The 22,915-nt window shown below is 41.2% G+C and overlaps 1 protein-coding gene and 3 non-coding genes across 4 annotated transcripts; 3 read left to right on the top strand and 1 right to left on the bottom strand.

The window, feature by feature from the left end:
• Positions 1–4,158: 4,158 nt before the first annotated feature.
• On the bottom strand, positions 4,159–5,128 carry LOC136503312 (uncharacterized). Its single transcript, XM_066498436.1, is given in 2 exon segments — positions 4,159–4,750; positions 4,752–5,128. Coding segments are annotated over 2 exon segments (969 nt in total).
• Positions 5,129–11,418: 6,290 nt separating this feature from the next.
• LOC136506255 (small nucleolar RNA R71) lies at positions 11,419–11,525 on the top strand. The gene has a single exon (XR_010771479.1). It is a non-coding gene; the product is annotated as a small nucleolar RNA R71 (small nucleolar RNA).
• A 3,998-nt stretch (positions 11,526–15,523) lies between these two features.
• LOC136506363 (small nucleolar RNA R71) lies at positions 15,524–15,630 on the top strand. Its single transcript, XR_010771572.1, has one exon. It is a non-coding gene; the product is annotated as a small nucleolar RNA R71 (small nucleolar RNA).
• A 6,947-nt stretch (positions 15,631–22,577) lies between these two features.
• Positions 22,578–22,686, top strand: LOC136506370 (small nucleolar RNA R71). Its single transcript, XR_010771579.1, has one exon. It is a non-coding gene; the product is annotated as a small nucleolar RNA R71 (small nucleolar RNA).
• Positions 22,687–22,915: the final 229 nt, after the last annotated feature.

Raw genomic sequence — 22,915 nt, 5'->3', positions numbered from 1 at the left:
GTATGACTAATACAACACCTGTTGTTGGCTCTTCGAAGAAGATGAATAATGTAAACAAGGATCTTGTTATACAGGAGCCTGCAGAATCTATTGCCTCTTGGCAATGAAGAGCAATAATAGCCCTATATGAAAGTGCCAGTAGCTGAGGCCCCAGAAGGTCTCAAAGAATTAGTAAACCAGTTTTTCTGATGACTATGAAGTCTATGTTAGTAAAGAAATTCAAATGTAGGGTGATCCCACCTCACTTGAAGAAGCCATGAGAAGCGTTTACTCGTTTAAATGGCAAGAAGCTATAAAAGTTGATATGAATTTGATGAATACCAACAATGTTTGGGACTTAGAAGTAATTCCTAATGGAGCCAAAATAGTAGGCTGTTAATGGGTCTACAAGATAAAATATGACTCTAAAGGGACTGTAAAAACGATATAAAGCACGACTTGTAGCAATATGCTTTACGCAAAGAGAAGAAAAGATTACAATGAGAGTTTTCTCTCTAGTCTCATGCAAGGATTCTTTTAGAATCATAATGGTGTTCATGGCGCATTACGATTTAGAAATACATCAGATGGATGTAAAGACGACATTCCTCAATGGGGATTTATATGAAAACATTTACATGGCATAACCCAAAAGGTTTTTGTCATGGAAGAAAAGAACATAAGGGATGCCGCCTGTAGAAATTCATTTATGGGTTAAAAGTAAGTCTCTAGACAATAGTATTTGAAGTCGATGAAATGATAAGAAAGTTTGGGTTTTACAGAAAATAAGAAGAACAATAGCGTTTATGCGAGGATCAAGAATGGAAAATTCATTTTCCATATCCTGACATTCTATTCATTAGTAGTGATGTTAATCTATCATTGGAGAAGAAGAAGTTTTGTCCTCAAGTTTTAATGTGAATGATCTTGGTGAAGCATCATTGGTTCTAGGAATCGAAATTCACCGAGATAGAAGAAAATGGGGTATTAGGACTATCGCAAAGGCATACTTAGAAAAGATTCTAAAGAAGTAAAGTATGCATGCGAGTAAACCTACGCCTGCTCCTATAGTCAAGGGTAATAGATTTGGGAGCTTTAAGTGTTCCAGAAATCGATATGAGATCGATCAAATGAATATGGTTCCATATGCTTCAGCTGTTGGAAGCTTGATGTGTGTACAAGTACAAGCAAGAACTTACCCTAACGTAGTTGTATCCAGGATATTTTGGCAGAAGTCCAGTTCAGATATAGATCACTGGAATGGAGTTGAGAATGTCTTGCAATTTTGCAAAGTATTATAGGCCTCATGCTGAGTAAGAAAGAATAAGTACTCTCAAATAGTTGTGGGTATAATTGTTAAGTCATGGCGAGATGTGTAGTGAAATCCACAGTAGTTGCTAACACTCGCAGTTAGAGTATTATTGTGGAAAAACTCCAAAGAAATAGTTATGGTGTCATCAGTGATGCATACCATAGTATAGCTTGACATGAGGCTTAAGGAACAGGCAAAAAGAGGTTAAGGGAATTTGTACCCGGATTTAATAATGGTAGACAACAACAATAACCATTTAAAGTAAATTAACTTCTAAGACAATAGGTCAAGTGTGCTGCCAAACACATTGACACTAAGTTATATGTTGTAAAGAAAAAAATTCAGAATCATTTTGAAAGCATTGAGCACATAAGTACCAAATAAGTACTTGCGGATCCGCTTACCAAAGGCTTACCACCCAGTGCGTTCAGAGAACACACAGTCGACATGGGCTTACGAGAAAGCCGATGATTTCTGGATACTAAGGGCCTAGTTGTGTATCTGTTTGAAAATAGAGAGGTACATCGTAGCTGTTAAATCTAATGACAACTGACCGTGACGATGAGACACGCTCTATGCAATGATCTGTGATAGAATGGAAAAAAAGAAAGCTAAGTGTAAGTCATAAGGTGAGATCAAGGGGAAGAATGTTAGGTTGATCTCCACCAATTGACCCAACGGCCAATTGGACCCTTGATCCGCGTCCTGATCGGGAGCACTCAGCCTTTCTACTAACTGATGGGCCTCCGTCGCGCAGCACCATAAAAGGACGGTGGGGCTGGGGCACACAACAAGAGGTTCACTGTAGCCGCCAGCGTCCCACCGTGATGTCCTAACCCCAATCCGATCTAGAAGGGGAAGTTGTAAGCGATGGGAAGCGCCATCGCCTTCGCCGCCGCCAGTAGCACCGTGCCCGTATTACTGCTACCTACGACGATCTAGCGGGCGTGTCTCTGCTTCCCCTACTACTACGACTCCAGTGGCCATGTCGCGGTGGCGCCGTGACGGTGACTGCGCATGGTGAAGTACATCACCAAATCTCCCATTAAGCTAGGTTTTACCCACTGATCTACGCCTAGAAGTGCTTTCAGTACTATCATCCGCGTCTAGGACCAAGGGCAGTGGGGGCCGGGGGCCGAGCTGGCAAGTGCGAGGCCAAGGGCGGCCTGAGCTCGCAGGTGCCGGTGGTGGTGGGGCCGAGCTCGGAGTTCTGTGAGCGGGTGTATGGAGAAGAAAAGGAGAGAAAAAATATTGACATATTGTCATAGTCCCATCCTATTTTTGAATGTCATCAAACCAAACACTGGATAGGGATGGTTCTATTTCTCTAGACAAAACCAGAAATGAAACCATCCCCTCCGTCATGAAAAAAATCAGATACGGGCCATCCTGACGCGAACCCCATACGGACCTGCGGCTGATCCAGGACACGTGGACTACGGTATGTACGTGGAGGAACAAAGACTTCGCATGGAGAGGCTATGGTTCGTGAAATCCGCATGGTCAATCAGGGTATATTTTCATCCACACATGGTGAATCAGCCCCAGGGCTGCACGATGTTTGTGTACAGACAGTCCTCAATTTTTTCCCATCCGACAAACACAGATACAAGATCATTCTACTCCATCTTGTCTTCCAAGTTCCAACCAAACACTACCTGATATTTGTGCCACAGACGCTCCACTAGCAAAATGATATAGAACATCTCTAGTATAGCTTATAGTCTATTTATGATTAAATTAAACTGAAACTAGAAACTAAGCGGTATTTTTTTTTGCAGTTTTCTTTATAATGATTCTCCTACAACATCTAACTTCGAAAACAGAAACTTGATCAAACCAGTTTATTTAACCGCGCTTTCTAAGGACTGTTCCAAACAATTAGCGTCATACTCCCTCTATCCTGTAATACAGTGATTCTAACATTCAAAATTTATCCTTAAATATAAAGGATTCTAGAAGACAAAAATCAGTTTTGTTTTAAATACTTTCTATTTATCAACCGATCACCATTAATAACGTGGATGGTATCGTCTGATTATAAAATAAAATGAGGCCACATACGTCTTTTATGTTCTCTCTTATTTTGTCTTAAAATTTATAGAATGTACAGAGAGAGTAGCCTATTTGTATTCTTGGGTCCAAAGTTTAGTTGAATAAAGTTAAGAACTAAAATTTTAGATCATTTTAGCTCACTTGTGTGCTCTAAAGTTTTACGAGATGATCTAAACTTTAGATATCACTTTAGACCCCCTGATTGGATCCTTAAGAGATTAAATAGTCTGGCTAAACTTTAGATCATGAGATCCAAATAGAGCTTTGCACTAAAAACATTGTCAGTGAACCTCTGGAGTAAATAAATCTAGAAAAATGCAAACACCGGGGTTAATTCAAGGAGTTAACCCGGAACAAACATGTTCCACCGCAATAAGCAACCTAACTAACGTGATCACAAGTTAATCAAAGAATGGCCAAGGTAAAATAAGACGAACAACACAACACAAGACAAAATTTCTTTTGTGCTGCTCCAAGCAACTCCGCAGCTTAATTTTCAGGGTTTTCATTCTTATAGTCTTATTTGACGTACAAAAGCAACAAACATGTGTGGAGATATCCATATTCAAGGCGTGCGTGTGACCTCAGAAACATGCATGCACACAGGTCACTAAGTACACGACACACGGCACGGACAATCGACCAACAACTGTTTGGTCGTGTGCACTCCAAATCAAAACTACAAACATGCATGACGTAAGTAACAAATGACGATGACCCACACGGCACAAGCCACAATTAATGGAAGGTTAATTATGTGACAATTAAAACACGCCATGCATAGAGTACGTAGCTATGCTCCACGGGCAGCATCAAGCAAGACGCGACCAAGTCACGCCGACGCAGGCGTCGACGAAGTCCTCGTCGATGAAGTCCGTGGACAAGACCTGCAGCTTGTCGCCATGGCCCTTGGCAAACACCTGGGAGATGAAGAGCCGCGCGAACCTGTGGATCCGCCGCGTCACCGGCTCAACAGCCGAGGACACGTACACGTTGTCGCCCTTAGGCGTTGCCGTGTTCTCCACCCGGTACCACTTCCTCCCGGACACCGGAGGCTGCCGGCTCAGCGAGCTGAGGTTGCTGTCGAACTTGGTCTTGGGCATGTCCGTGTCGATCCAGTCGTCCCTGAGGTACCCTGCGCTCCACAGGAGGCCGCCGGGGTTGGGAGCCGGCGACTGGCTCGGTTTCCACACGCAGATGACCCGCCTGGGGAGCAGCTCGGCGATGGTCTTGTTGAACACTTGGTCGTCCTGCCAGATCAGGTGGTCGCCGAGCCTGTCGACGAGGAACTGATCGAACCCCGCCGGGTCTTGCTTGCCAAACTCGGTGCGCATCTCGAGGATGATGATCTCCGAGTTTGTCTCGGCCAGGAACCTCTTGACGTCGTCCAGCACGACGTCGACGAGTGACGATCCCGTGGCAGACGCGGCGGTCCTCCTGGACGCGCACGTCGAGGACCCGGCACCCCGTGGCGAGCTGCTCGTAGACGGACAGCGTCTGGCACTGCGCGAAGGGCCGGGTGATGAGGTCGATGCCGATGCCGTTGGTAGCCGAGTCGTGTGTGCCCGGCCACACCACCTGGTGCACACGCACGTTGTTGGGTCCAAGGCCTTCCATCCACGTCTTGCGGTTCTCCGGCCGGTGTCCCGACCCTGGGAACGAGTCGCCTGACGACGAGAGCAGCGCCGCCTCCTCTCTGCCGACTTCCTGCAAGCGTGTCACGGCGCCGAGGGGACTGACGGCATTGACAGCCTCGTCGACCTTGGTCAAGATCGAACCCATAGCACTGGCCTACTGTTACAATTGCTGTTGGAAGAATCTGTTAAAACCTCCTATTTATATAGGCTCTGGGCATCTCAAACACACACATATAATAATAATGCATTATTGTCACAGGCTCACAGGTCAACAGGACCTTGTCATTGTAAAATCATCACAAACGCGGGCATATCCGCTCAACTCACAGGGTTACGTAACACCACACCAACTCCTTGTTCTCCCGTTCGCTGTTCTTTTTCTATATGTTTCTATTTTATATACTAGTCCATGAAACCGTGCTCTCGAAGCTAAAATTTTAGGAGATATATATAAGTATTATTTACTGTTTAATACTTATGACGAATAAAGAATTATTTATATGAAATTGTATGTTTTTTTCTTTGTTTATTTTTTAACATAATGAACATAGATATTCTTAGTCTATATCCGGTTATCATAAACTTATTAATAATTTTTTTTGCAAGGGGCTGACCTATACATTTTTTCATTCATATTGATATTTTTCTTTGCATGGCACCTTTTGTATTGTTTTCTGTAATTAGTTTGAAACCGTATCATTAACTACGAAGTCACGAAGCTGAATTTTAATTTTGTAAATTTTATTCTTATTGATTGCTACATATTCTTTATATGCTCAAGTTAATTTCAAACTCTTGTGCTTATTATATCTTTTATTAACTCTCTTATTTTACTTCTTAAACAAGAATTTTATGTCGTAGACACTAATACAAAATGTTTTTTTTGGAGGCGAGCAAAATGGATTAACCGAGGCGGGCATCACAACCGCCTCGGTTCAAAGGGGTCACAGTAAATCGATCTTTTCCGAGGCGATTCAAATGCCCGCCTCGGTAAATCAAATAAAAAACCCCTTGGCCGAGCCCGCTGAGCCCATCGACGGGCCCGCCAAGTCCAATGCCACTGCTGCCAGATCTGCATGTGCGCCGCTGCCGCTCACCAAGACCACCGTCCACCAGATCTGGCGTGGAGGGAGAAGGGAACCGCCGACGCCGGAGCTGGGGCCCGCCGGAGCCGTCGTGTAGGAACAGGTCGGGCTAGTTTTTGGCGTTGCTCTCACCCGCACCGGAGTAGGTCACACTCGAGCCATTGATGCACCCTCAACCGCGCTGGGAAGTGCCTCATGCTCAGCCCCGCCAGAGGAGGAGCTCGACTTGGAGGCCACCGACGCCAGACTCTAGCACGATGCTTAGGGAGGAAGGGAGAGAGTGCTCAGGGAGGGAGGGAGAAAGTGCCAACGCGGTGTGTGAGGGAGGGAGAGGGTGCTCAGGGAGGGGAGGAGGGAGGGAGAGAGTGTGCTCAACCGCCATCACCGTGTGTGAGGGAGAGAGTGCTAAAGAGAGAGGTGAGAACCACACAAACCCTAAGTGTCGTATTTATATTTGAGGTGCGCTATCGGGCCGAACTGGGCCAAGCCTTTGTTTGGCTGCGACCTTGGCCTCTTAAGAGGAGGCCTGCCTCCGAAAATGCATCCATTTTTAGAGGCGTCGTAAATCTATTTTAGGAGGCACTTATTTTTCTGTCTCAGTAAATCAATTTTATGAGGCAGTTAATTGTGATCACCTCGGTAAAAAAAAGCCCGTCTCCAAAAATCCCCTAGCATTTTACGAGATGGTTGGATTTTATGACTGCCTCGGTTAATAAAAGGACACCACCTCGCAAAATAGTTTTTGTAGCAGTGAGAGTACATTCAAATACTGCAATACCATAAGCAATCATACTCATCATTTGAAACATGCACCATATCACTTAACATAAGTGATAAAACTTGAAGTCAAATCTCGGACGGGGTTAGCAGTGTTAATTTTGATAGAATTTTAATACTTAATAAGCCTTATAATGGTTGACTTTTTACTTCAAAGTAATGTTAAAGGGATAAGAAAATGTAGCCATCTGGCCTCACATACTTCTCAAGATAATTGAACTTTCCTATAAAGGAATTATATGTACAGTTATAGCTATGTTATCAATATATATAGACGTGTCAAATATTTAAGTTAAAATGTATAAATATATCTAAAGTAACAACCTATATAAATTATATGTCATAGTTACTATTATGGTTTTAAACAACTTGTTAGTATCATTAGTATATGAGTTTTTAACAAAATAATATGTGATGAAACATAACATATATATTTATCGTTCATGCATGCTAGCACGACGTGTATGCTTACTTTAATCAAATCTTAATATATTAGTATTGATAGAAGTGAGTAGTGTAGAAACATATATATGCATATATGGTTATTTAATTTTTTTTAATTAATAGAAGATGTTGACAATTTGGATGTAGATGTGAGGGGATATTTAATTTTTCTAATAATGAGATGAAAATTGGTATACGTAAATTATCTATCATAATAGGAGAGGAGGACATGGGCAATTAGATGCAAATTTAGGTCTACTTTAGATCATATTTCTTAATGGCATAGGTGGGTAGTTTAAACATAGACTTTATGTTGTTTTACACAAGAGTTCAGGTGGATAATTGTTTAGAAAATAGAATAGATTTAATAGCTATTATTGTCAATGGTGTTTAGGTTATACGGAATTAATGGTCAGATGTTTCTGATTTTTGGGAGATTTTCTAGGATCTCCATTGGGGATCTCTACTAGTTAGAATTCATAGTATTTATCTTTTCTTGCATGATATGTATTTAGTTGAAACCTAAACCTAAGATATATAAACTCTTGACATTCCTTTGTGTGGCTTCATGAATTTGTAGTTTAGCTTCAACTTTTAATGGAGTGGTTGCAAATTTTTTCACATGTTACAAACTCTAGTGTTTTTTTATCTTTTATTCAAATTTTATTTTATTATTACAAAGAGTTTTGGTCCTAGTAGTATTACATTCCACATTTTAAGTTGAAACTCAGCTTGCACCTCAGCACGGTACGTGTTGAATTTGTTATATCACATGATTATATGCTTGTAGTATTGTTTTATATATCATACAGTGCTTAAAGTAAATTAATAATATTTATATGCCATAATGTTTCATTCAAAATGTAGAAACTTATTTAAAATAACTACTTATGTAATTTATTACCATGAAGTATTAATATAAATTAATGTGAATTGTTAGTGTTATTGCTATGTGGTTTTGTTAAATGAACATTTTGTTCATGCTTCATAAGATATTAAAATAAATATTTGTCCTAATGATACATGCTTACTTGGTATATGTTGGTATTTTTTATGTCTATTGGATAATTCCGCAAGCGCACAGAATATACCGTTGTAGCACTTCACCCGGGGTATTCCATGGTATCGTTATTTATTTTTATCCCAAGGGAAAGCGGTAGCTAGGAATGATAATAAAAGAGAGATCCTTATATACCACAACTTAGTATCAACTAGTATAAGGGGGTAAATGGAATATGGTAGGAAGGGATGATGATGAAACAAGCCAAGATAAAGATAAATAAGATAATTAGTAAGTATAACTAGGTGAGAGGACAACGAGAGAGTATATGACTCCTATGTTTCTAACTCTACTCTTGTAACTTAACCAAATCACACAATTGAGACACAGATTGATACCTCACAATAGTATGATAGGCGATAGGCGAGACAATAGGAGATGAAACCCCTACCCGAAGCGGCTACCTTGTTACTGGTGCCCTACCTTTTAAGAACTTGTCTACAACACGTGGTGGACTACAAAGGCTAGACAAGGTTGTCACCACCTTCTAGTTACCACAAACAATCTGTGCAACAAGCGGTAACCAAAGGTAAGATCGTGTATAAGCACCATGCTTACACCTTCTCTCACTACTCTAGCTGTAATTACGAGGCCAACTAGAGCACCCTGTGACAGGCGATGATTGCAATATAGGTGTGTTTCCAGGATCACAATCTAGTGTATAACAACTCTATTACCAGATAAGCTACAACAATACTATAACTAGTATAATATTGCACAAAGTAAAGACTAAGTAAAGTAGAGAAATAGTAATATATTAAATAAGGTAAAGTCTTACAAAGTTTGCTTGGTGACGCCTTCGAGGTAAGTTATTTGTTTTATTTATTATATTTTTAGGTTTATACCTTTGTTTATTCCATCCATGTCTATACTAAGTGGCTTTGGTTCAAACTGGACATCATGTTTAATTTGATCAAGGTAAGCTAATCAACCTAGGCACCATGCTTAATTTGAAAAGACTATAAAGGTATGATCGTACACTAACCATACTTCAAAACAAAACTTACTTGTTTAGAGTATGGAGGGAAAAATAAGGTTTATTCAAGTGAAGATTTATGAAAAGGTGAGCTACTTATTATTTATATATTTTTAGAATGATTAATGCAAAACTATTTATTATCTAGGAATTCTAAGTTTTTATAGAAGATAATACGATAACTACTGATTTACCTTCGGCAATGGCTCACCGTTTAAAGTCCAATGAGCAGGACTCTTCTCCTTTTACTTCTTGCTTGATGAAGGGATATCTGTTCCAGGAGAAGCGGATGTAGGTGCCAATACTTTTACTCACCACAACATATTGACTTTCTTTGGTGGTGTGGTGGTGGACTTTGGAGCTTCCTCCTTTTGTTTCCACCTAGTTTTCTTCCTTGGTGGTGTGGGAACAACCTTTGGAGTTTCTTTTTTTTGTTTTGGGTTGTTATTTTTTCTGCTCCGGCCTCTTTTTGTTTTCTTTGTTTTTCTTGACGAGGCTATCTACCAGTTGAGGTTGTATCAAACCTCCTTTATGCCTTGTGGATTTGGCCCGTACTTGATTCTTATCATGGAGCATTGCTCCTACCTAGCCGAAAGTCGAACTTTTCTTATTTGCCATTGATATTGAAGCGGATCTCTTCGGCTCCAACATCAATTTGTGCACCTGCGGTGCTTAAGAAGGGTCACCCAAGGATGAGGAGCGACTCTTAGGTTGTCTCCATGTCGAGTACTATGAAGTCGACAGGGATGAAGTATCCCTGGATTTTCACTGAGATATCTTCAGCAACCCCTGCCGGATAGCGGACCATTGAGTCAGCCAACTGGAGCATCATCGGCATTGGTGCTAAGTGCGTAAAGTTCAGTTTGTTAAAGACGACCTTAGGCATTACACTAACGCTAGCCCCTAGGTCTCACAAGGCATTATCAAACCGCTAGGCCCCAATTGAGCATGTGATTGTGGGGCACCCATGGTCTTTCTTTTTCTCAAATAGATGGTTGAGTATAGTTGTGCTACACTCTTCTATCAGCTTTACGACCTCCGTGGATGGCAATGGTTGCTTGTTGTTGATGTTGTCCTTGATATATTTTACGTAAGAAGGTACATGTAAGACGTCCATTAATAGGAAGCTTATGTGTATCTTCTCTATTATCTCCACAAAACGAGCAAATTGCTCATCCACGGCTTGCTTCCTATTTCGTGTAGGCAATGGCAAGTAGCATCTGTCGACAAAGTCTTGCAGTGCGTCTTGACCTTTTTGTGATTTTGTTAATGAAGAAGATCCTTCCACCTGTTGCCCTTGTGCTTTTCCTGTTTTATTGTTAGGGTTTGGTGGATCACGAATGGACTTACCACCCCTCGTGGTCACCGCGTTAACTTTTTTTGAAGGAATTCTTGGGTTGCCCTAGGATTTTCTCTTCATTATTAACAGGGATAGCAGCAGCAATCTGAGCTAGCTATGTTTCTATCATTTTATTAAAGCTCAACTAATTTTTGACAAAGAAAGATAGACCTTCTATTTTGGTATTTATGTTTTCAAGCATTTTGTCATTAAACATTAACTTTTTAGTGATGTTTTCATTTATTTTGGCTTGGCCTAAGACCAAGTCTTTCAAGGAAGGTTGATTCGATTTGAAATTGGAGTTGAAATTCGAATTACCTCCTTGCAGGTAGGATTGATTGTTCCACCCGTTATTATTTTGTCAGAACCCATTGTTAATGTATGTGATGTCTTGATAGGTTTTGGGGTAGTCGTTCCCCGAATGTCTGACTTCTCCATAGACCTCACATGTCATATGTGAGTCCATGGCCTGGATGGTGGCCTTCATGGCTTCCTTCTCTTTGGCATGCTCATCCAGTCTTTTCAATAGTAAATCCATTTTTGTGGCAAACCTATCTGCCTCCTTCATGGTATGCATGCCTTTTTGTTGTTTTCTTTCTTCCCCTAGCTTTGATTGGACACCATTTTATCAATGAGAGCCGTGGCTCCATCGATGCTGAGGGAAAGAAAGGCTCCTCCAGCAGTGGCATCAATGTGCCCCCTTGACATGGGTGTTAACCCCTCATAGAAGTTCTAGAGCATGAGCCAATTCTCTATCCCGTGGTGCGGGCATGCTTTGATGTAATCCTACAGCCTCTCCCACGCCTCGGGGATAGATTCCATGGGATTCTACTAGAAGTTCAAAAATTTCCCTCTCAGGGCATTGGTTTTGCCCATAGGGAAAATTTTTACAAGGAACGCTGCGGAACATTTGTCCCACGTGTTGACGGCTTCCTTGTCCTTGTATAACCACTGCTTCGCCTTCCCCATGAGGGAGAAGGGAAATAGACAGAGCCTGATGCTTGCTGGTGCGATGTCTTTTATGACAATGGTGTCGCACAGCTCAAGGAACTGCTGAAGGTGCACACTAGCGTCCTCGCTAGGCAAACCACAGAATTAGTTTGCCTGCACCATCATTTTGAGGCCAGTCTGGAGCTCAAAGTTTCTGGTGCCCGTGTTGACAGTGGGCCCAACGGGCACATTGGTAACAGTGGGGGTGGAGTAGTCGCGGAGTGACTTGGCCATGAGTGAAGTAGCGGACGGTGCTGGGGTGACTAGTTCACTTGCCGGTGGTGTAGTAGAAGAAGAAGCGGCACGAGACCAGCTTTTCCTTAGGAGTGCCTCTAGATTATTGGTGTAGTTTTCCAACAGGTTGTAACCGGTCATACACTACCCTGTTTTCACCCACAATAGGAGAAAACAACCAGAGTCAGCCTACATAAACTATGGCTACCACTCATGCTTATGATCATGATCATGTCCTACTAGATTCTTTTAACCTATGCCTTCCCCGACAATGGCTTCAGAAATGCTTCTTGGCATTTCTTAGTGCAATTACCAAGTTTAGAGATGGAATCCATTCTGGCAACGGCACTAGAAATTTCTATTGGTATTTCTTAGCACCATCACTAAGATTTGGATAAATCTTAGCAACGCCGCCAAGGAACACCAACACGATAGTTCTTAACGATTACAGAAACAATATCCGTAAGCGCACGGATCTATCGTTGTATCATTTCACCCAGAAGTATTCATGGTATCATTATTTATATTTTCCCAAAGGAAGGCATGGTGCAAAGAGCCTAGAATGGATATGAACAAGATTACATGCTTGCATAGTGAACCAAAGTTTATAACAGGGGTAAACATGGTATTTTGAGGATAGTGGACACACACTTGGGCCAACCTCAAGGATAAAAGAGAAACAAAGAATAAAATAATATTCCTAAGTGGAGCAGGCTTGTTCTAATATAGCCATGCAAAGAACAGTTGATGATCATACAAATTACATGGTTAGAGCTAGACCTAAGTGTAAGATGGACGGGGAGATCTCCGAGCATTGGTCTGCTAGGAAGCACAAGAGACTTTAAGACTCCTACACAATACCCAAATGTGGGGATTACAAGGGATGGATAGGGCTGTCATCACCTGCCTCCTACCCCTCAACTGTGGAGTACCATCATATCCAAAGGTTCTCGTGCACCCGGGCACCAAGCCATGTACAAAGAAACTACCCATATCCCCCCCGGACTCCAACCCTATGGATCGACAAGCATAGGACATGGGCAAACCCAAAGGAATGATGAACCGCCACTTCAACTTAGCTCTACTACTAATCATACAAGTCATATGAATGATTAAGCATAAAGTTCTACATGTTAAGCTCATAATATAGAGACTATAAGCTAGTTCATATGTCAAGATTATAACATGTAGACTATACTCTAGTTCAATAGCACAACTATATTGATAATATGAGAGCAAGACTTTTGAAGATTTCTTCATAATATTCATACCAAGATTTCTCTCTTCCATGGAGCCAAGCTCTCCTTCATAGATTTGCCATGCTCACAAATACTACTAAAGTATAAAAGAGATACAATGTGTGGTGTGAGGTGTAGAGCCCAAATGAGGTGTGTGTGTTTAGGATAGCTCCACCCCCTACTTATACATGAGTGAGGTTGGTTTTGGGAGTAGAAAAATAGGAAACTATCCTATACCGCCTCAACATGCTGCCATGCAACCACCAGAGCGAGGTGGGGCTAGGCTGGACTGGGGGATCCTAGGCTGGCCTGCTTACCACTGCCTTGCTCTGGCAGGCTCTTGGCTAGGCTTGGATGGCTTCCACATCAGTGCTTGGACCAAGTTTGGCGTGTAGGTGGGCTTTCTCCTTTTATTCCTTTGCGTATTTCTATTTTACGTCTTCCGAATTGCCCCTTTTGTCTTGTTTTCCACTTGTATTCGAATATATGTCCTACAAAACATGATTCTTCCAATACAAGTGGAACTATGTCAATAATAAATGCATAATAAGGACCGCCAACAGTCACACCCAGGTCGATCGACCCACAAAAGATGCCTCCAAGATTTTTAAGATATCCTCCGTGATTAAGCTCAATGAGAAATAGTGTGCCAAGGTGCAACAGGGGCAGATGGCACCATGGTGGGGTCGGCCGACCCCCTCCTTGGTCCCTTCACTAGCTCAAATTTTGATGGGAAACTAAACTCAAGGTTTTATTTAGTGTGGGATTAAGTTTGGTCGAAATTAGACATGAAAAATTCGAAAGGAAATATGTAATTAGAAGATGCATAATGAAAATGCGAAATTTGAATTGAAAATCAAATATGAGATAACTACCGAATTACCTACTGGTGAGGGCTCCTTGTTTTAAGTCCTTGGAGTAGGACTTCTCCGTCTTGTTCATTCTTCGGTTGCTTCGGTCGGTCCTGGAGATGGAGACCGAGATGTGTGCACCTCCTTCTCCTGCCAAACCTTTTCGGGTTTAGGTTGTGGTTTTGGTTCGGCGGGTTTATCCTCCATAATTTGTTCAGCCTTTTTGCCTTGTTCATCCTTCTTGTTCCCTTGACGCTCTGTTGGGCGAGACCTCCTTTTGGGATGGACCGCCTTAACCTGCTTGTTAGCCTTATAACCATTGAAAGCACATTTTACCTTCCATCCTAGGAATTGGAAGTGGATCTGGCCTGATCCCATGTAAATGACAGCATTAGTGGTGTAGAGGAACGACCTTCCCAGGATGAGGGGAACATCTTCATTGGCTCCCATGTCCAGGATGAGGAAGTCAGCGATATTTAGCTATCATGGACTTTCACCAGGATGTCCCATGCTAGTCCCTCTGGGAACCGGATTGTTTGATCCACCATCAACAAACAAACATATGTAGGGGACAAGGGTCCCCCTAGCAAATTATCATAAGTTAACATGGACATGATGTTGATGCCTGATCCAAGGTCACAGAAGGTGTTGTGAAAGGTCTATGGTCCGATTGAGAACTCGATCATCGGATGGCCCGGATCTCCTTCTTGGTGATGAAGGGAGGATCAAGAAGATAGCCTCAATTTGATCGGAGCAGAGGCTTACCGTACCTTGTTGTGACCATGTTAATAGTTTTAATTGAATCCTTAGGTTTTCTTGGAATCTTACCTTGCTCGAAGGACGAGACAACGGCCACTAATTGAGCTAATTGTGTTTCTGACATTTTATTAAAACTCAATTGATTTTTAATGGTAGAGGAAAAGCTATCCATTTTCTCACTATTGTTTTCAAGTATATTATCATTAGCCATCATCTTTTTATTAATGCTATCATTGATTTTAGACTGGCCTAAGACAAGATCTTTCAAAGAAAGTTGGTTATTGTAAGAATTATTGAAATTATTATTGTAACCATTACCTCCATTACCTTGGTAGAAGGGCGTGAATTCCATCCTCCTTGTTGTTGGGATCGATACCCATTGTTATTGTTGTTGATGAAGTTCACGTCTTCCATTGTTTTGGGACAATTGTTGCCCGAATGATCATCTTTGCCACATACCTCGCACTAGGGGTCTGCTTCAACGGCTCATGCGGCGGCGTGGAGTTGGATGGCCTCTTGTTCCTTTTTGGAACCTTCTTCAATCGTCTTCATCAAGAGGTCCATCTTGGCAGAGAGCATGTCCACCTCATTAACAGTGTGCCTACTTCTCTTCTTTGGCTGGTGGCTTTCTTCATTCCATCCTTGATTGACCACCATCTTTTCGATGAGGTCCTTGGCATCCTTCAGTTAGTGTTGAAGGAATGCCCCTCCAGCGGTAGCATCTAGGTGACTACAGGCCACGCTTGTCAGCCCATGGTAGAAACCTTGGATTAGGAGCCAATCTTCTATCCCATGATGAGGACAAGCACAAATGTACTCTTGGAGACGCTCCCATGATTTGGGAATCATCTCATCAGACTGTTGTTGGAAGCTAGAAATCTTCCCACAAAGGGCGCTGGTCTTGCCCATCGGGAACACTTCTTGAGGAATGCATTGGCGCACTTCTCCCAAGTGGTGGCTTCATCCTTATTAGCATAGAACCATTGCTTTGCCTTCCCGAGCAGAAAGAACGGGAAAAGGCGAAGGCAGATGGCGTCTGCTATCACACCCTTGATAGTGAAGGTGCCACACACCTCCAAGAAGTGTTGAAGGTGGGCATTGGTATCCCCATGAGGCTTCCCACAAAATGGGTTGGCTTTCACCATGTTGATAAGCGTAGGCTTAAGCTCAAAAGTGGCATCCCCCAAGTAGAATTTGGGTCCCATGGCCACATCAGCGACTGACGGGGCCGAGAAGTCAACGATCAACTTTTGAACCATAGCTTCCTAAGGTGGTGGTGTGGAGCCTCCTTCCTGGAATGGATTTAGGTTCAAGATGAACCTTTGAGGAGGAAGTTTATGGCGTCTAGTATTCCTCAACAATTGCTCAGGATCTTCAACGAAATTTCATGGCAATTGGAAACCGCTCATACACTGTCTTGCTTCACAATAACGAGAAACAAACACAGGGGTAAGCCCCTACACTAATTGATAACTAATTTTATGGTAAATTCTAGATTCTAATTTATTAAAATTCCTAGGCTGATGCTTTCCCCGGCAACGACACCAGAAATGCTTGTTGGTATTTCTTATGCCTATTGGATAATTCCGCAAGCGCACAGAATATACCGCTGTAGCACTTCACCTGGGAGTATTCCAAGGTATTGTTATTTATTTTTTATCCCAAGGGAAAGCGGTAGCTAGGAATGATAATAAAAGAGAGATCCTTATATACCACAACTTAGTATCAACTAGTATAGAGGTGTAAGCGGAATAAGGTAGGAAGGGATGATAATGAAACAAGCCAAGATAAAGATAAATAAAATAACTAGCAAGTATAGCTAGGTGGGAGGACAACGAGAGAGTATAGCACTCCTATGTTTCTAACTCTACTACTATAACTTAACCAAATCACACAATTGAGACACACAGATTGATACCTCACAACAAGTATGCTAGGCGATAGGTGAGATAATAGGAGATAAAACCCCTACCCGAAGCGGCTACTATTGGTATTTATTAACTTGTCACTTGTTTAAGTAGTCACCTAATGTAATTGACATTTCTTAGCGTCACTTTTACTAAGTTGTCATCCCTAGCGATTGGGCCAGAAATGCTTATTGGTACTACCTAGTGCCACTTTTAGAATGACACTAAGAATTACTTTAGTATTTCATGTGACTAGATAGAATATATATAATTGAAAGGAATCTGCAAGCACACAGATAATATACCATTATATCACTTCACCCGGGAGTATTCTAGGTATCGTTTATATTTTTACCACAAGGAAGGACGGGCAGTGGGAATATATTGATATCTTATACACATGATGGAGAAATAAACCATAACCAAACTTCTACTCACAACAGGGGTAAGTCAAGAGACAAATGTATATGAATGGCAACTAATAACTAATCATTGATCACTCAGAGTACTCCTTTCTATGGCATTAGCATGGCTAAGTAGAATATTAGAGGAATAATTCCTAAGACATTCTTAATTACAAGTCAAAGCATGTGTTGATTAGTGCAATTACACTTAGTAATCATGGTTAAGATCAACTTCATATCTACACATAAGGGATATTACTATAGAAGATTAAGAACAGAGCTTGTTTTCCTTTGTAACTAGATCCTACTTGTCCTATATACAGGGAGTGGACTACAAAGGACTCAACGGGAGTGTCACATCCGCGATCTACCAGATGGCCTAGAATATAGGGTATATCCGTAGGTAAACAACATATAAGCACCATGCTTACACAATGTCCACCACTCACCCCTAGATCCAAACAATGAGCGCTATACACACATATGCATGAACTTGACGATAATTTGACTATACTAAGCATATAATCAAAGTAGATGATGAACATAATAACTAGGAACATGATTAATATGAAGAACAATGACATAACAATTGTAGCAAACATATAAAAGTAATGAGAGATACAAAAGAGAGGGGTACAAATGCTATACCAAGCCACGCTCTTGACACGATCAGGAATCCAAGCAAAGCTTGCCTCCCTCTAGACCTAGCCTAGCTAGCTATGACCTAGAATATGGTGGAGCTCTAAGGATGATTAGGGTTTCTGTCTTCTCAAATAACTTGATTAGGGTTTGATGCATCAGGGGGTGGCAGGGGCTGGTATATATAGGCTGGAGCGTCAATCCTGAGCCCTCGGATCAAACTAACTTGAATGTATGGTGTAGATGCAACCTAGAAGGCGGTGGAGAACCAACATTCGAAGGAGGGGCTGACAGGTGGGGCCCACAGGCCAGCTGGCCTATAGGTAGGGCCGGCCGGCCCCACCTGGCGGCCTCTTGCCCTCTGCCATGGTGTGGTGTCTTCTGGTATCCTCTAGAACCTTCTAGAGTTGTTTATGCCGCAATTAAGCGCAATTAATTCTGACATCTCGGTCCACCTTGACGGTTTTCTGGATAAACCCTGCAGAAAATACAGATTCACCAAACTCATGGAATTTGTTAGTTTAAACCCCTAAACCTTTGTTGGTGATTACTTTTATGCCCTTATACATGTTATATTGATGGTTTATAATGTTTGTTAACTACCGTCAACAAACTCCCCTAGGCTTAACCTTTGCTCGTCCCTGAGCAATGCTAAACTCAGCAAAAGGATCAGGAGTTGCTTCAATGTTTTTACTCCTCAAAAGTACACATGCGTTCAAACAAGAATTGTCCTCCGGATTTGAATAAACTGATTCAACTTTCAAACTTACCCATATTACCTTCAACCATGGGGCTTCTTAGCCTTCACTTGGGTCTTGAGCAATTGAAAGATAGAACGATCAAGTCAAGCACTATGTCTCAAGTTCTTTGCTCAACCATTATTCCAGAGTTTTTATAGATTTTTTAAAATAAAACTCAGAGATTTCATTGTATGACAATCTCAAGTCTCTCAATGTATGTGGTATTTATGGATCCTCACCAAAGCAATAATGATATTATGCCTTTCTCTTCCTACAACTAAGGCTTATGTGGAGTTATAGGAGTGGAAATAGCTTGAAAGAGCATACTTGCAATACATATATCGTAAAATTAAACCTCGGATCCAAAGAGAGTTAAGTCATACAATCAAATCAAGATGTGCATGTGTGTGGATATATGGTGGCTAACCCTATTTTACTATGCTCCTTGAAAACATATCTCTCTTTTGAAACTTAGCAACAACTTTACAAGAAAACATGGGCTATCATATTCATCTTTCTCTTCTTTTTTTCAGATGGGCATCTGAGTACCCTTTGTTTTAAATATCTCAGACACTTGTCCATTTTTTTCAACTTTCTCTTTTTTATGAATAACTTTTGCATATCCTAATGCTTCTTTTCTACAACAAAACTTTAGAGAGATAGCAACAAGAACTTGGAGCATTTATTTGGTGGATGGAAAACCTATCAAGCATGTTTTTGTGTTCACCTCTAGTGTAGGAGTAAAATATTTTTGGGTGGATCTAAATAGAATGGCATGCTTTTGCGCCTACCCCCAGTGTTGGAGTAGTGCATATGTGGGTGGTGTGTACATGATCTGGATTTTAAGAGCATGACAAACCTCTCATAAGGGTCAACAAAGTTTGACTAAACTCAATACAAAACAAGCAGCATATAAGTGGAAGTTTTACTAGTCTAAATAACTTATATGGCTCTGGTAGGAATTCAAGCTTTGTCATACAAGAACTCATCATAAAGCATTTTTATGTTTTTTCAAAAGATAAATCTTTAGAACTTTAGTATCACTTGGAATAAGATAAACAATAGCTCAGACCTTCTCATATCATACCCGTCAATTACCTAGACTTAGATCAAGCATATGCTACCCACGAGTTTCAAGTTCAGAGTAAATTTTTATATCAAACCAGTCTTATCAAAAAGTCATAAGAATTCAAGGCTGAAAACTAGGCACTTGAAAGGAATTACAACAGCGCAACTATTCATCATTTCCATTGCAAGAGATTATCCTCAGAGTCCATTTTATTTAGCTCTTAAAAATCAAATTTAAAGAAAACTAAACACACCTTTTATTTTGTTTTCTCACTTTTACGATCACACCTTATTACTAATATATATATATAACTGGCTAAGATATATTTTTATTTTGTTTTAGTTTGTTATGTATCTTTTTTAGTAACTATATAGCAAACTTAGAAATAAAAGGGAAAGTAATACTTATCTTGATACATGGGGGATGCCCCTCCCCCAAGCTAGATGTTGTCATGGTTGAACATTGAAGTTGAGTGATCCTTCCCAGAGCAGATTTGCCTATGGATGTCTCCCTTGTTATGAGATGAAGATTGCTAGGTGAATTTGCTCTTGATCATGTGTGCATCATCCTGCAAAATGCCAACAAGAACACCAAAACTCGTGGAATAGATTAGGATAAAAGGGTTAGCGGTCAGCCATTCAGAGATTAGTTGTTCTAGTGGGTTTCAAAATATTTTTGATTGGCCAAATTTTAGTAGGATGTTGGTCTAGTGTTTTTTGGATTTTCTTATTTTGGTATGCAGAAAAGAAAGTATGTATACATGGTATTTTTATCTATTTTTATGCCACCACGGTGAAAGTTCTTGCAGGTTTTTACACTCCAAGGAATCATTCACATGGGGCTTATGATTTTATGATGCAATAATACAATTTTTACTTTATTTTTCTAAATTCTAAATTGATGCAGAAAAGTAAATATGCTAAAGTGAAAATAACTCATGCAATGCGGAAAAGTAAATATGGATACCTACTGATGTTACCTCCCGGTGAGGGTTCGGAATTTTAAGTTCTCCGGACAGGACTACCTCCAGTCTTATTTATTCTTTAGGTGCATCAGTCGGTCTCGGAGATGGAGACCTTGATAATTGCACCTCTTGTGATGGTGACTCCGATGATGTCACTTTTCCTACCACATCTGCTTGGTCTGTGGACTTGACTTTGGCGGAGTAGGTTCATCTTTCACAACTTCTTCAGGTTCTTCATCTTCTTCCCATCTTTTATTTTGGGATTGATTCTTCTGGCGTTGGGATGATCGGCGTTTCCTCCTGGTGTGGGTCTTCTTTGGCTGCTGATAAGTGGTATAACTATTGAAATAGCAGCGTACCTTTTCTCTAGGGAATTGGAAGGGGATTTGTCCAGATCCAACGAAGATGATCGCGCTTGTGGTGTTGAGGAATGTCCTTCCAAGGATGATGGGTGTGTCATATTCTTCTTCTCCCATGTCCAGAACCATAAAGTCAGCAGGAGCATATTGATCATGCATTCTTTCTATGACATCTTTGGCTATTCCCTCTGGAAATCGGATTGATTGATCCACCATCTGCAATTGCATATATGTAGGGAACAAAGGTTCATCACCAAGTAAGTGTTCATATGTTACCTTGGACATTATATTGACACCCGATCCAATGTCGCAGAAGGTCTTGTGGAATATTCTTTGTCCAATGGTACACTCGATCATGGGTACGCCTAGATCATCCTTTTTGGTAAGATTTGGTGAAGCGAGGAGGTTGTTGTACTCTGAACGAAGTGTGTTGATCATGTTGACTGACTCTTCTGGTGACTGCCTGGCTTTGTTCTTCCTTCTTCTATTGTTTTTCTTCTTGCTCACTATTATCTCTTCGGACAGGTACGACGTCTGTGGATGTCCAGGAGATTGCAAGATACGATTCTTGAAACAAAACTTCTTTTTATCCTTGATTGCGATGCAGATCTTGGCACTGTCCACGTAGATGATGGCTTTTGTGGTGCTTAGGAAAGGTTGGCCCAAGATAATGGGTGCCCTTACATCTTCACCTGTTTCCAAAACCACAAAGTCTATGGGAACATATGATTGTCCCACTCAAACAATGTCATCTTCAAGAACTCCCTTTGGGTAGCAGAGGGACTGATCTGCAAGCTACAAACGCATATTTGCGTACAACAAAGTATCTCCACTAATTTTATCATAGATTACCTTTGGCATAATGTTGACACTTGCTCCAATGTCATAATAGCTTCTTGGAAAATGTGAGGTCCAATGGAGATGGGAATGATAGGTCTCCCTAGGATCACTCTTCTTTTTAGGCAAGGAATAACCTATCAACCTTTCCGTCGATGATTGTATACAGTAGTATGCTGCATTGTGAATATCAACAAGATTTGTAGTTTCTAGATCTTCCGGTTGCCCCATAATCTTACCTTTGTTGGTCAGAGGAACAACAGCCGCCAGCTGAGCTATTTGTGATTCTATCATTTTATTAAAGCTATGCTGGTTCTTAATGGCAGAGGAGAAGCTATCTATTCTATTATTCATGTTTTCTAACATCTTATCATTGGAAGCTAGTTTTCTAGATAAGCCATCCATAATTTTAGCTTGGCCAGAAATTAATTCTCTCAAGGGTGGTTGATTATTGAAATTATTATAATTATTACCTTGATAGTTTGGCCTTTGTTGCTGATTCCATCCTTGGTTCTGTTGAGGATGAAAGTAGTTGTTGTTGACAAAGTTAAAATCCTCATGTATTTCAAGGCAATTGCTCCCTGAATGCCTAGTGTTTCCACACTCTTCACATGTCATGCGGGAATCATGAATGTGCATGACTTCTTGCTTCTCATTAGCTCGATCTTCGAGCTTCTTCATGAGCAGGTCCATCTTGGCAGACGCCATGTCTACCTCCTTGAGTTGATGCATTCCTCCACCTCTCTTGTGAGTCTAAAGATGTTCTTCATTCCAACCTTGGTTGGAGGCCATCTTCTCTATGAGAGATGTTGCACCTAGGACTGTGACTGATAGGAAAGCACCTCCAGCAGCAGCATCCATGTTCTCATGGGTACTGTTGGCCAACCCGTGGTAGAAAGTTTGTATGAGTAGCCAATTCTCCATCCCATGATGAAGACATTCTCATATATAATCTTGAAAGCGTTCCCATGCCTCAGGGACATATTCATCATGCTACTATTGAAAGCTTGAAATTCTCCCACGTAGAGCATTGGGCTTGCATGTGGGAAATAACTTCTCTAGGAAGGCAGTGGAGCAGTTATCCCATGTAGTATTTCTATCTTTGTTGGCGTAGAACCATTGCTTCACCTTCCCCAAGAGTGAGAATAGGAAGAGGCAAAGTAGTATGGCATCTTTGGATACTCCCTTGATGGTGAAAGTGCTATAGATCTCTAGGAAGTGTTGGCGTTGAGCACTTGCATCTTCATGTGCCTTTCCACA

Source organism: Miscanthus floridulus, chromosome 14, assembly GCF_019320115.1.
Source record: "Miscanthus floridulus cultivar M001 chromosome 14, ASM1932011v1, whole genome shotgun sequence".
Taxonomy (NCBI): Eukaryota; Viridiplantae; Streptophyta; class Magnoliopsida; order Poales; family Poaceae; genus Miscanthus; species Miscanthus floridulus.
The sequence above is the reverse complement of the archived record's forward strand: the minus strand, read 5'-3'. Positions and strand labels throughout refer to the sequence as shown.